Here is a 15,053-nt window from a genome sequence, read left to right as displayed (position 1 = left end):
TCAACATAAAGAAGATGCTCCTGAGGATATATCTATCAAAAATATCATAATTAAATATGTATGATCTTTACGGCATCTCAGTAAGACATAACTAATAGCAGATAAATAAAAAGACATGGGCAATACAGACAGAGACACATAAGGAGACAAGGAGGGGAGAGGGGTTCTACTCCATCCAAAGGTTGTCTGGTAATCCAATAAGTGTCCCATGCTTCCCAAATAGTTTGTAATAAGTCCACCCTATCCTGTAACAAAGCTGTCATATAATCTATTGTTCGAACCTCTGACACCTTGGTATAGAGATCAGAGATCTTTGGAGGACTAAGGGCAGCGGACCACAGTCAGCACCTGTATTAACAATTTAAGCGAATGTTTCCTTATAGACGTAGGTGCAATATTTAGTAGGAAGGATATGCGGTCGGGGGGCATACTGCTCCCAAAGAGATCACCTAGGAGAGTGCTGACCCCAGTCCAAAAGGGGCGTATAAGAGGGCAATCCCAGAAAACATGATGAAGCATTCCCAGGGATGTCCCACATCTCCAGCAAACTCGGGTTCAGTCTATGGAGGAGATCGGGAGTATGGTACGAATACATTAGTATCTTATACTAATTCTCCTGAGAGAGAACGGACAATGAAGACTTCACCACTCTCCTCCATATGAGACGCCAGGTTGCATCAGGCAGGGTTCTTCCCAGATATTCCTCCCAGCGAACCATATAGGAATGTCTAATGACCCGTTCTGGGAAAGGTTCTATCAGAATGCTCTTACACAGTTATGTCAGTACTCTCTGCTCTGCACTGATGAGGGTCAATCACCCCAAAACAGCTGTCTGCAGATGAGGTGCTGGCTTATTTAGTATCCGAGTGATGTCTCAAGGCCTATTTAAAGGGTTGAACATTGACTTATAGGATAGCTGTATTACATCTGGAGGCATTAGAGGCAGAGCTTGTTAAGAGGTCATCGCTTTCTTCATTGTAGACTTACTACTACTGAAAGCCCCATTCTCAGCTCTCTTCCCTGAGCTCAGTAACAAAGAAAAACTTAGTGAAGAGAGACATGTTAGTGGTTACTGCAGGTCACATAGGCAATGAAACAGCAGTGATAGTTACGTAGGTCACATATCAGGTGGGGCTGGAGTAGTGAGCTAAAATACAGATTGTAAGCCTCTGTAGAACGCTGAAGACAACTCTACTTAGCAATGTCCATTCAGAGCATTGCTAAGGAGACTCTTTACAGTCTGTTTTCTAGTAAAAAGATACACATTTCCTTACAAAAGTATATTACAAAACGTTTAACATTCCTGCCCCTACAAAATAAACAGAAAAACTAAATTTACACTTCAACGATAAATGTTGTGGCAAACTCTAATAACTGATTTGTCACCTCGCTTATGGTTCCTTCTATAGTTGGGCTGTTGCGATTTAATAGGACAGCATAGGATTAGTGATATACGTAACTTAACTTTTTCTGGTATACTGTTTATAATCTAAGTAACGCATTTTTGAAACTCATTTCTTCTAGGTGAAAGAAAATAGTTCCACTAGTTTTGTTGAGGCAAACCTGATCGCGACAACATATGATTTATTTAGTGCTGGGACAGAAACTACAAGCACCACCCTAAGGTGGGCACTGTTATATATGATCCTCTACCCAGATGTGCAATGTAAGTAGCATATGCCAAAATTTAACGTTTTCATCCTAACAACTTTGATTTACCATTTATTTCCCACTTTGAAAATGTGAGCCCAAAGTAATTCTGTACAAGCCAGACAGTGGTAGGTAGGTGATATTTCAGACGTTTGTGGCATATCCATAGGTCTGTAATAAGAATGTCTTGTAGGCCTGTGTATGATAAAATGGAATTTAGTTGTGGTTTCCAATTAGAGAGGGTAATATTGCTACCAGGTCATTACAACATATTAATTCTCTTATTTTCCGTTGACATATTAACCCCTAAAGGAAACGGACATATTTCACCTTCAGGACCAGGCCATTTTTTGCAAATCTGACCAGTGTCACTTTATGTGTGAATAACTTTAAAACGCTTTTACTTATCCAGGCCATTCTGAGATTGTTTTTTCGCCACATATTATACTTCATGACACTGGTAAAATGGAGTAAAAAAATAAATAAAAAAAAATCATTTTTATTTATAAAAAAATACCAAATTTACCCAAAATTTGGAAAAATTAGCAAATTTCCAAATTTCAATTTCTCTACTTCTATAATACATAGTAATACCTACAAAAATAGTTATTACTTTACATTCTCCATATGTCTACTTTATGTTTGGATCATTTTGGGAATTACATTTTATTGTTTGGGGACGTTACAAGGCTTAGAAGTTTAGAAGCAAATCTTGAAATTTTTCTGAAATTTTCAAAAAAACACTTTTTAAGGACCAGTTCAGGTCTGAAGTCACTTTGTGAGGCTTACATAATAGAAACCACCCAAAAATGACCCCATTTTAGAAACTACACCCCTCAAGGTATTAAAAATTGATTTTACAGTTTTACAGCACTCGCTGAGCGCTGTGTATACAGAGCAGGAAGTGCTATGCATGCCGGTCATGTGACTGCCGGAGCCAGGTGAGTGCAGGAGCTGATCACAGACCTTGATCAGCCCTGCACTGAGGCTGTACAGTGCAGTATATCGCTGTACAGCCTCTCTGCGGGGTGTATTTCCCCTGTAACTGGGGCTACTATGTCAGCCTCAGTTACAGGAGAAATCAATAGTGAAAAAAAAAGTGAAGTTAAATGTCCCTCAGAGGTTTTGTATGACCTTATGAGGGACAAAAAGTGTAAAATAATAAATAAAAAAAGCTTTCACAAGTAAGTAATAAAAAAATAGAAAAAATGGAAAAAAATTAAGAAAAAAGACATATTTGGTATTGCCGCGTCCGTGACGGTCGGCTCTATAAATATATCACATGATCTACCCAGTCCGATAAACACCATAAAAAATAAAAACTGTGTCAAAAAAAGCCATTTTTGTCACCTTACATCACAAAAAGTGCAACACCAAGTGATCAAAAAGGCGTATGTCCCACAAAATGGTACCAGTAAAACCTTCACCCCATTCCACAAAAAATTAGCCCCTACATAAGAAAATCTCTCAAAAAAATAAAAAAATCTATAGCTCTCAGGACATGGACACATTAAGGCCCCATGCATACGGCCGTGTTTCACAGCCGTGTGCGGGCCGTGGAACCGCGGCCTGGATCCCTCCTGAGAGCAGGAGCGCACGGCGTCACTGGTTGCTATGACGCCGTGCGCTCCCTGCTGCCGGCACAGTACAGTAATACACTGGTATAGATCATACCATATTATTAGTGCGGCGGCAGCAGGGAGCGCACGGCGTCATAGCAACCAGTGACGCCGTGCGCTCCTGCTCTCAGGAGGGATCCAGGCCGCGGTTCCACGGCCCGCACACGGCTGTGAAACACGGCCGTGTGCATGGGGCCTAAAACATCATTTTTTTGTTTAAAAAATGCTATTATTGTGTTAAAGTGAAATAAATAAATAAAAGTATACATATTAGGTATCGCCGCGTCCATAACAACCAGCTCTATAAAAATATCACATGACCTAATCCCTCAGGTGAACACCATAAAAAAATAAAAAATGTGTCAAAAAAAGCAATTTTTGTCACCTTACATCACAAAAAGTGCAACACTAAGTGATCAAAAAGGCGTATGTCCCACAAAATTGTACCAATAAAACCGTCACCTCATCCCGCAAAAAAATTAGCCCCTACATAAGAAAATCATTTAAAAAATAAATAAAAAATATAGCTCTCAGAACATGGACACATTAAAACATATTTTTTTTGTTTTAAAAATGCTATTATTGTGTAAAACTTTAATAAATAAGAAAAAGTATACATATTAGATATCGCCATGTCTGTAACAATCTGCTCTATAAAAATGTCACATGACAGGTGAACCGTGTAAAAATAAATAAATAAAAACTGTGCTAAAACAACCAATTTTTTGGTCACCTTGCCCCATAAAGTGTTATAATGAATGATCAAAAAAATCATATGTACCCAAAAATAGTACCAATAAAACTGGCACCTTATCCCCTAGTTTCCAAAATGGGGTCACTTTTTGGGAGTTTCTACTCTAAGGGTGCATCAAGGGGGCTTCAAATGGAACATGGCATCTCAAAACCAGTTCAGCAAAATCTGCCTTCCAAAAACCATGTGGCGCTCCTTTTCTTCTGCTCCCTGCTGTGTTCCCATACAGCAGTTTATGACCACATGTGGGGTGTTTTTGTAAACCGCAGAATCAGGGTAAAAAATATTAAGTTTTGTTTGGCTGTTAAACCTCGATGTGTTAAAGAAAAAAATGGATTAAAATGGAAAATCTGCCCAAAAAGTGAAATTTAAAAATGTTATCTTCATTTTCCTTTAATTCTTGTTGAACGCCTAAAGGGTTAAAAAAGTTTGTAAGATCAGTTTTAAGTTACTTGAGGGGTGTAGTTTCTACAATGGGGTAATTTATGGGGTATCCACTATGTAAGTCCTACAAAGTGACTTCAGACCTGAACTGGTCCTTAAAAAGTGGGTTTTGGCAATTTTGTAAAAAATTTTAAGAATTGCTTCTAAAATTCTAAGCCTTCTAACTTTCTAAAAAAATAAAATGACATTTCCAAAATGACACCAACATAAAGTATACATATGGGGAATGTTAAGTAATAAATATTGTATTAGGTATCACGTTCTGTTTTAAAAGCAGAGAAATAGAAATTTAGAAAATTCTAATTTTGGGTAAATTTAGGATTTTTTCATAATTAAAGGTGAAATATATTGATTCAAATTGATGACTATCATGAAGTACAATGTGTCACGAGAAAACAATCTCTGAATGACTTGGATAAGTAAAAGCGTTCCAAAGTTATTACCACATAAAGTGAGATATGTCAGATTTGCTAAATTAGGCCTGGTCAGGGACCGGATTTGAAGTGGTTAAAGTTTGAAACAAGAAATGTAATCATACCCAAACCCAAGTTTCTTTAATGTAGCGACCAAGAATAGCCATTCTACTGTATTGAATGCTTTTGATGCATCTATGGATACTAATAAATGCTGACGCTTATTATTTGATTTCATCTGCATATTTACATAATATCTTCTAATATTGTCTGCTGTAGATTTCCCAGGCATAAACCTAGTTTGGCCCTCGTGTATGAGTGTTGATATGACTCGTCTTAACATATTAGCCAACACCTTTGCTAATAACTTATTGTCTGTGTTTATAAAAGAGATGGGACGATATGATTCCATTAGTTTAGGATCTTTATCAGGTTAAGTATTTCCCCTCCAAAAACCATATGGTGCTTCTTCCTTTACAACCACATATGGGGTGTTTCTCTAAACTGCAGAATCAGGGTAATCAATAGTAACATTTGTTTTGCTGTTAACCCTTGCTGCTTTACAGGAACAAATGGATTGCAATGGAAAATATGCACAAATTTTGAAATTTCACCTCCATTTTCTTTCAATTCTTGTGGAACATCTAAAGGGTTAACAAATAGTGTTGAGCGCGAATATTCGAATATCGAATTTTTTTCGCGAATATCGGCACTTCGCTAATTCGCGAATATTTCGAATATAGTGATATAAATTCGATATTTCGAATATTCGTTTTTTTTTTTTTTTTTTTTTTTTTTTTTTATTGTTATATTTTTTTCTTTCCCACTTCCCTAAAGTTGTTCTTACCTGTCCTTTGGATTCCTGGCTTCCTGGCTGCTCCAGTCAGTGCCCGTTGCCGCTTCTGCCGACTTCCATGCTCATGGAGCGTCCCCATCACCATGGGAACATCTCCATATACTAGAATGTACTGTCGGATTTGAGAATTACGTTGAAATCGCAATTCGATTATGTCAAGTTATAAAATTCGAATTTCGATTTTAACTTAGCACTGCTATATGCCATATTAGGCTAACTAATATGGCATATAGCAGTGCTAAGTTAAAAATCGAAATTCGATTATTATAACTTGAAAAAATCGAATTGCGATTTCAACGTAATTCTCAAATCCGACAGTACATTCTAGTATATGGAGATGTTCCCATGGTGATGGGGACGCTCCATGAGCAGGGAAGTCGGCAGAAGCGGCAACGGGCACTGACTGGACAGCTAAGTTTAATTCGCTATGCGATTATATTACTGCTTTTTTTTAAAATAAATAGAATAATTATAATACCTGATAATTATTATAATTATACTATTTATAAAAAAAAGCAGTAAAATAATCGCATAGCGAATTATACTTAGCTGTCTCTATAGTCAACTTTCCTATATCATTGCTAGAATTAGCGAAATTGATGAATATGTAGCTAAAATGAAGATGCAGAATACTTCGTTATCTTCGTTTTGTGATATATGACGAATACATTCGTTATCTTCGTTTTGTGGAATATGACGAATACATTCGTTATATTCGTTTTGTGGAATATAACGAATATATTCGTCAATTCGCTAATTCTACCAAGCCATTGAAGCCATATTCCATGCTTAGTTATGGAGCGTCCCCATCACCATGGGAACGACTCCATATACTAGAATGTACTGTCGGATTTGAGAATTACGTTGAAATCGCAATTCGATTTTTTCAAGTTATAATAATCGAATTTCGATTTTAACTTAGCACTGCTATATGCCATATTAGTTAGCCTAATATGGCATATAGCAGTGCTAAGTTAAAATCGAAATTCGAATTTTATAACTTGAAAAAATCGAATTGCAATTTCAATAGGAGAGTAGCCTTTACGTTAAAATCGAAATTCGATTATTTAAATCGCATATTAATCGCGATAACAAGAATAATGACGAATATTCGATTTCGACGAATATAAAACGAATATTCTATTGAATATTCGCGAATTTCGTCGAAATCGAATATGGCACCTGCCGCTCATCACTATTAACAAAGTTTGTAAAATCCTATTTGAATAACTTGAGGCGTGTAGTTATGTAAGCCACTCAAAGTCACTTCAAAACTGAACTGATCCTTAAAAAAGTGGGTTTTGGAGATTTTCTTGAAAATGTAAAAAAAAAACATAACATGTAATTTATAAAATGATGCCAACATAAAGTAGACATGTCGTGAATATTAATTAATAACTATTTTGTAATGTATCACTCTCTGTCTTAGGGCTCGTTCACACACCCGTTGGTGTCCCGTTCCGTATTACCCGCAATACACGGGCACCATTCCATTGTCATTCCATATCACGGATGCGGACCCATTCATTTCAATTGGTCCGCAAATCCAGAGATGCGAAATAGAAGCACGGAATGGAACACTACGTAAGCACTACGGAGTGCTTTCTGGGGTTCCGTGCCTCTGCACCGCAAAAAGATAGAACATGCTCTATCTTTTTGTGGAAAGGAGAGATCGCGGACCCATTTAAGTGAAAGGGTCTGCGATCCCCATGCGCCTGCTTCACGGAAGGTGCCTGTGCATTGAGGACCGCAATTTGCGGTTCACAGCACGGGCACAGGACACCAACAGTCGTGTGAACGAGCCCTTAAAAGCTGAGAAATTTACATTTAGAAAAATGCTAATTTTTCTGGTAAAGTTTGGATTTTTTGATAATGATAAAACATATTGACCCAAATTTACCACTTACATGAAATGCGATGTGTCTCAAAAAACAAACTCAGAATTGGTTGAATACAAAAGCCTTCCAAAATTATTACCACATAAAGTGACACATGTCAGATTAGAAAAATGGGGCTTCAGCATTTGGTCTAAACTGGCTTTTGCTGGAAGGAGTTAAGCAAATACGTGCCTCAGATTAGCCCCTTTGAACAAATACAAACCCTCAGACCTAAATAAATATATACCTTCTAAACAAACCTTTTAACCACCTCAGCTCCCCTAGCTTAAACCCCCTTAATGACCAGACCACTTTTTACAATTCTGCACTACACTACTTTCACGGTTTATTGCTCGGTCATACAACTTACCACCCAAATGAATTTTACCTCCTTTTCTTCTCACTAATAGAGCTTTCATTTTGTGGTATTTCATTGCTGCTGACATTTTTACTTTTTTTGTTATTAATCGAAATTTACCGACATTTGTGCAAAAAAATGACATTTTTCACTTTCAGTTGTAAATTTTTTCAAATAAAACTACATTTCTATATAAATATTTCTCTAAATTTATTTTTCTACATGTCTTTGATAAAAAAATGCAATAAGTGTATATTTATTGGTTTGCGCAAAAGTTATAGCGTTTATAAACTATGGTAAAAAAATGTGAATTTCTGCATTTTGAAGCAGCTCTGACTTTCTGAGCACCTGTCATGTTTCCTGAGGTTCTACAATGCCCAGACAGTAGAAACACCCCACAAATGACCCCACTTCGGAAAGTAGACACCCTAAGGTATTCGCTGATGGGCATAGTGAGTTCATGGAAATTTTTTTTTGGTCTCATATTCCACTAACTTGTGACAAAAAATTAAATTTTACATGAACTAACCATACTCCTCACGAAATACCTTGGGTGTGTCTTCTTTCCAAAATGGGGTCAAATGTGGGGTATTTATACTGCCCTGGCATTTTAGGGGCCCTAAAGCGTGAGAAGTAGTTTGGAATCCAAATGTGTAAAAATGCCCTGTGAAATCCTGAAAGTACTCATTGGAATTTGGGCCCCTTTGCGCATCTTGGCTGCAGAAAAGTGTCACACATGTGGTATCGCTGTACTTAGGAGAAGTAGGGCAATGTGTTTTGTGGTGTCTTTTTACATATACCCATGCTGGGTGAGAGAAATATCTCTCTAAATGACTTTTCCCATTTTTTTATACAAAGTTGTCATTTGACAGAGATATTTCTCTCACCCAGCATGGGTATATGTAAAAATACACCCCAAAACATTGCCCTACTTATCCTGAGTACGGTGATATAACATGTGTAACACTTTTTTGCAGCTTAGGTGCACAAAGGGGCCCAAATTCCAATGAGTATCTTGAGGATTTCAAAATATAGGTATTTAGAGAGGGCTCACCTGTATAATCAAAAATGGTATGGGTGCTCCTACAGAGAGGATTCACCCAATCCTCTAAAAATATTGGAAACAAGGAGAAAAGTAGTAGGGCACACCACTATTCGGTTCCACACGGATAATTATTATAAACAATATTTATTAGTAATGTACACTATTAAATGAACATGCTTAAAATTACACAAACTAAAATTAATAAAATATTAAATACAATAATACATGATATTAATACTGTACTTTGACCAGAGTTTGTTGTATGATACAAAAATGTCTTTCCAAACGGGTTAATTAACCCAATCAATACCTCAGTAGGTAAGGTCGCAATAGTGAAGATGAACTTGATATTTAGATACAGTTTTTGAATAGTCACTTGTGTCTTTGCGACTTAATAGTCGTATCACATATATTATCGCTACAATGTTATTGCCTGTTATTAGGAATAAGCCGGAGCTGTTTTACTCACAGTTGTAGATAGAGTGGTGCCGGCTTTTGTTGCATCACTGGTGGCGCCCCACGTGTGATGGAATTCTTTGCAGGCAGCGATATTATGGAGGTTTGATTTCCACAAGGTTTATGCAGATTTGGGATCCTCGGTGATCATATGCAGCCGTACTGTATTGGGGGTCGATTGGTAATATGTTCCTTCTGCGCCTTTAGTGGATATCTCGCAGGAATAGACTTTACCAAAAAAATCGACTCTCCAGGGAGGCAGATGTCCGGCTGGTCTTTGCTTTTTATAAGTCAAAATCCACCGATCCCTCGCGTCTTTCTTTTCTTTCAAGCGCTTTTTAGTCCTCCGGTATTGTGCTTCATTTCATGGGGTAGTTACCATACGCGTTTCGGAGTGACTACGACTCCTTCTTCAGTGGCTAAATTACCCATAGAAATGACTGGTTTTTATACAGCTACACAGGTGTGGTCTAGATTGATTAACTATGTATAGGAAGTGACGTAGATTCCTTCCTTTGTCGGAAAGGCAAATATATCACCCACAAACTCATTATTTCTGAGTTTAAAAAGAATTAAACAGATGACTAGGTATATCACTTTAAACCAAAAAACATATATAGTAGAATAAGTCATATAAAATTCTGAAACAAATCATGTATATATATAAATCGCAATCTCATTATAATAGATATATTTTCATGAATAAGTTCCGTTTTCTTATAAACATATTCATAAAAATAGGGTCCACTATCTTATATATATCCCCATATTTCATGATGCTCATTTATAGCAATGGATATTTATGGCCGAAAATTGCATAATTAAAAAGCGCATAGCTCTCTATGCGGTAATCCTGTGATTTTTATGTAATGCGGTTCCATTGCGTTTTGCTATAATTCAATTTTATATAAATGACCGCTTTTATCAGACATATGTTGACACTCTAATTTTGTACAATAAATATAATGTTAAAAATACATATATTATTTAAACATATACTATTAAATAATTACATATATTGTTTAATTAATTAACTAGAAAGTTGTATAAAATCTTCTGGTGGGACTCCTCAAAATCTTCATAGATATCTCTTCCCAAAAAAAGTATTCTATTTATTTAATTCAGCAGGAAGATTCGACATTTGGGGATGGTAGGTAGATGGGGTCCACCACCGGGGGAAGACCCGGAGATCAAAGGTCTCTCCTCGGTGGAGAGCCCCTCCTTAGTACATAATCACAAAAATCCATATATTTTGATTTCAGCGTTTAATCCTGCTGGTAGTAGGGTGTTAAAGTCAAAGATATATCTTGATTCAATCCTCGACATTCTCTTAATGTGATTTCCACCCCTCCAGTCTATTTCTATTTTTTCAAGAGCCGAAAAAACAAGTCCCTTAGGATCTTGGTTATGTGTAGTTTTAAAATGATTTGACAAGGTATGTTTTACGTAACCCTTCTTTATATTAGAGATGTGTTCCGCTATACGGACCTTCAGCTGTCTCTTGGTTCTTCCTACGTATTGTCTCTTACACGGACATTGTATAACATAAATGACACTATTAGAATTGCATGTAAGGAAATCTTTAATTGTATGTTGATGAGTGCTTGTTGTAGATTTTACTATCGATGTCTTTTTAGGAAACATAGTATTTTTACAACCCATACATTTTCCACACCGGAAAAAACCTGTGGTATTTGTCCATTTTTGTATGGATGAATCTACTTTGTTTTTATTAGTTTTTGGAATAGTGGGTGCCACCATAAGTGCTAAATTAGGTGCTTTAGTAAACGTGACTTGTGGAAATTGTGAAATTAAATTACCTATTATTTTATCTTTATTTAAAAAGTGCCAGTGTTTATTTATCATATACTTTACTTTTTTGTGTTGAGTATTAAAGGGTAAAATTATTCTAGTGCTATCATCTTTATGTTCATTTTTAGTTTTTGTGTCAAAAAAAGATTTCCGATCTAATTGTCTGACCGTATCCCATGCTGTCTCTAAAATTTCAGTAGGGTATTGTTTTTCCAGAAATTGGTTTTTCATAACTACTGCTTCTTCTTCAAAAACTTCCAACTTTGAGCAGCTTCTCCTAATTCGTCTGAATTGTCCTGTCGGGATATTTAAGAGCCATTGTGGCAAATGACAGCTATTATACAGAATATAGCTATTCTTTGAAGTTGGCTTCCGAAATGTATTGCAGACTAATTTAGACCCTTCTACTTTAATTTGTAGGTCTAAAAATTCCACCATTTTTTGACTAGCCTTTCCTGCAAACCGTAGGTTGTAATCATTTTTATTGATATCCTCCAAAAATTTGTCCAATGATTCCTGATCATTTTTCCATATGAAGAGGACATCGTCGATATACCTCTTCCAGAGCACCAGGTCTGTCCCCAGTTTCGGGTCGATGATCTCTTGTTCCCAATTCGCCATAAATAAATTAGCGTAGCTGGGGGCAAACCTGGTACCCATTGCAGTCCCGCATATCTGCAAATATATATCCAAATTAAACCAGAAATAGTTATGATCCAGAATATATTGGGTAACTGTTTGCAGATATTCAATCTGTTCTATAGGTACCTGACTATTTTGTTGTAATTGTTGTCCCATAGCTTGTATTCCTTGCGTATGATTTATTACTGTGTATAGGGACTGCACATCTAATGTTCCTATGATCCATTCAGGGCTATATTGTATTTTCTCTACCATTTGTATTATTGAGGTTGTATCTTTTATATATGATTTAATTGTTTTGACTACAGGTTGCAATAATTTATCTATACAATGTGACAAGTTTGCTGTCAGTGATCCTATACCGGAAATTATTGGTCGACCTGGCGGATTAATGGGGTCCTTATGTAATTTAGGAATACAGTAGAATACTGGTAATCTACATTGGCTGTTAGTAATATAGTGATATTCCTGTTAGGATAGAATGCCCAATTTTTGGCCCTTTTCACATAAGTTTATCAGTTGTTTATAAAATTCTGTAGTAGGGTCAGTACGTAAACGTTTATACGTAGTTGTGTCAGACAATTGTCTGATACATTCTTTATTATAATTATCTTTATCCCATACAAGTATAGCTCCACCTTTATCTGCTGGGCGTATTATTATTTGTTGGTCCTTCTGTAGTTGTTTTATTGCCTGCATCTCAGCTTTTGATAGATTATTATTTCTGCTGTTATTCGTTTTTATTTTCCTGATATCGAATTCTACTGCTTGCCTGAAAGCTGAGATGCAGGCAATAAAACAACTACAGAAGGACCAACAAATAATAATACGCCCAGCAGATAAAGGTGGAGCTATACTTGTATGGGATAAAGATAATTATAATAATACATGATTTCAGAATTTTATATGACTTATTCTACTATATATGTTTTTTGGTTTAAAGTGATATACCTAGTCATTTGTTTAATTCTTTTTAAACTCAGAAATAATGAGTTTGTGGGTGATATATTTGCCTTTCCGACATAGGAAGGAATCTACGTCACTTCCTATGCATAGTTAATCAATCTAGACCACACCTGTGTAGGTGTATAAAAACCAGTCATTTCTATGGGTAATTTAGCCACTGAAGAAGGTGTCGTAGTCACTCCGAAACGCGTATGGTAACTACCCCATGAAATGAAGCACAATACCGGAGGACTAAAAAGCGCTTGAAAGAAAAGAAAGACGCGAGGGATCGGTGGATTTTGGCTTATAAAAAGCAAAGACCAGCCGGACATCTGCCTCCCTGGAGAGTCGATTTTTTGGGTAAAGTCTATTCCTGCGAGATATCCACTAAAGGCTGTGGGGATCCGCTCTGGTAGGCAGTGGTAGCGAGTGCAGTATAGAGGCAACACAGAATGGTCTTGGTGTAAAACACGATGCTTTGTTTATTCACACGGTGCATATTTGTGAAAGACGGTGCAGTTCATAGGGAGGGTGGTCACACACAACAGCAAAATAATAGTTCAAACACAGCAAGTCCCTGCTGCAGGCTACTTGAGGCCTGTTTCAGTCACATAAAGAAAAGTCTATTTAAAGCCAGGAGTAATGTCACCTTTTTCTCCTTGGTGAAGTAAGTCCATGGGTTTTGCTTCTAGCCACAGGACACGGATCCCTCCTGGTTTCAGCTGCAGGATCCTGCACAGTCCTTTACAGGCATCAGCACACAGCCCAGCTCACCTCCACTTCTCACTCTCACAGCCAGAGAACGCAGAAGCTCCACATTGCGCACCACACCCTTGTTGCTGGTCAGGTTTTAACCCTTCCCTGCAAAACCTGGCCTGGACCGTGGGGAGACAGTCACCCGCCCGCATATCTGCCTGCTCCCAATAAGAGCCGGCCCGGATCCGCTGTTAACAGCATAACTGCTGCAAAATGCACTTTTCTGGCTCTTACTCCACCGGGGCCAGGACCCCCGGTGGCACGTACCTCCCGTCTATTACCACCCCAGGTACTCTCCTACAAGGCGCATATTACCAATCGACCCCCAATACAGTATGGCTGCATATGATCACCGAGGATCCCGAATCTGCATAAACCTTGTGGAAATCAAACCTCCATATATCGCTGCCTGCAAAGAATTCATCACACGTGGGACGCCACCAGTGATGCAACAAAAGCCGGCACCACTCTATCTACAACTGTGAGTAATACAGCTCCGGCTTATTCCTAATAACAGGCAATAACATTGTAGCGATAATATATGTGATACGACTATTAAGTCGCAAAGACACAAGTGACTATTCAAAAACTGTATCTAAATATCAAGTTCATCTTCACTATTGCGACCTTACCTACCGGGGTATTGATTGGGTTAATTAACCAGTTTGGAAAGACATTTTTGTATCATACAACAAACTCTGGTCAAAGTACAGTATTAATATCATGTATTATTGTATTTAATATTTTATTAATTTTAGTTTGTGTAATTTTAAGCATGTTCATTTAATAGTGTATATTACTAATAAATATTGTTTATCTTGAGGATTTCACAGGGCATTTTTTACGCATTTGGATTCCAAATTACTTCTCACGCTTTAGGTCCCCTAAAATGCCAGGGCAGTTTAAATACCCCACATGTGACCCCATTTTGGAAAGAAGACACCCCAAGGTATTCCGTGAGGGGCATGGCAAGTCCATAGATTTTTTTTGGCACAAGTTAGCGGAAAATGATTTATTTATTTTTTCTTACAAAGTCTCATATTCCACTAACTTGTGACAAGAAATATATCTTTCATGAACTTGCCATGCCCCTCACGGAATACCTTGGGGTCTCTTCTTTCCAAAATGGGGTCACTTGTGGGGTATTTATACTGCCCTGGAATTTTAGGGGACCTAAAGCGTGAGAAGTAGTTTAATATCCAAATGCGTAAAAAATGCCCTGTGAAATCCTAAAGGTGCTCTTTAGAATTTGGGCCCTTTTGCGCACCTAGGCTGCAAAAAAGTGTCACACATGCCGTACTCAGAAGAAGTAGGGCAATGTGTTTTGGGGTGTATTTTTACATATACCCATACTGGGTGAGAGAAATATCTCTGTAAAAGACAACTTTTCCCATTTTTTTTATACAAAGTTGTCATTTTACAGAGATAT

The 15,053-nt window shown here is 37.3% G+C and overlaps 1 protein-coding gene across 1 annotated transcript in view; it reads left to right on the top strand.

The window, feature by feature from the left end:
- LOC122943639 (cytochrome P450 2D14) overlaps positions 1–15,053 on the top strand; it is an 89,874-nt gene that overhangs the window by 62,887 nt on the left and 11,934 nt on the right. Inside the window, exon 6 of the mRNA XM_044301531.1 lies at positions 1,525–1,666. Coding sequence (XP_044157466.1) covers positions 1,525–1,666 — 142 coding nt within the window. The remainder of the gene's footprint in view (positions 1–1,524; positions 1,667–15,053) is intronic.

This window comes from Bufo gargarizans, chromosome 7, assembly GCF_014858855.1.
Source record: "Bufo gargarizans isolate SCDJY-AF-19 chromosome 7, ASM1485885v1, whole genome shotgun sequence".
Lineage (NCBI taxonomy): Eukaryota > Metazoa > Chordata > Amphibia > Anura > Bufonidae > Bufo > Bufo gargarizans.
This window is presented reverse-complemented; position numbering and strand designations above follow the sequence as displayed.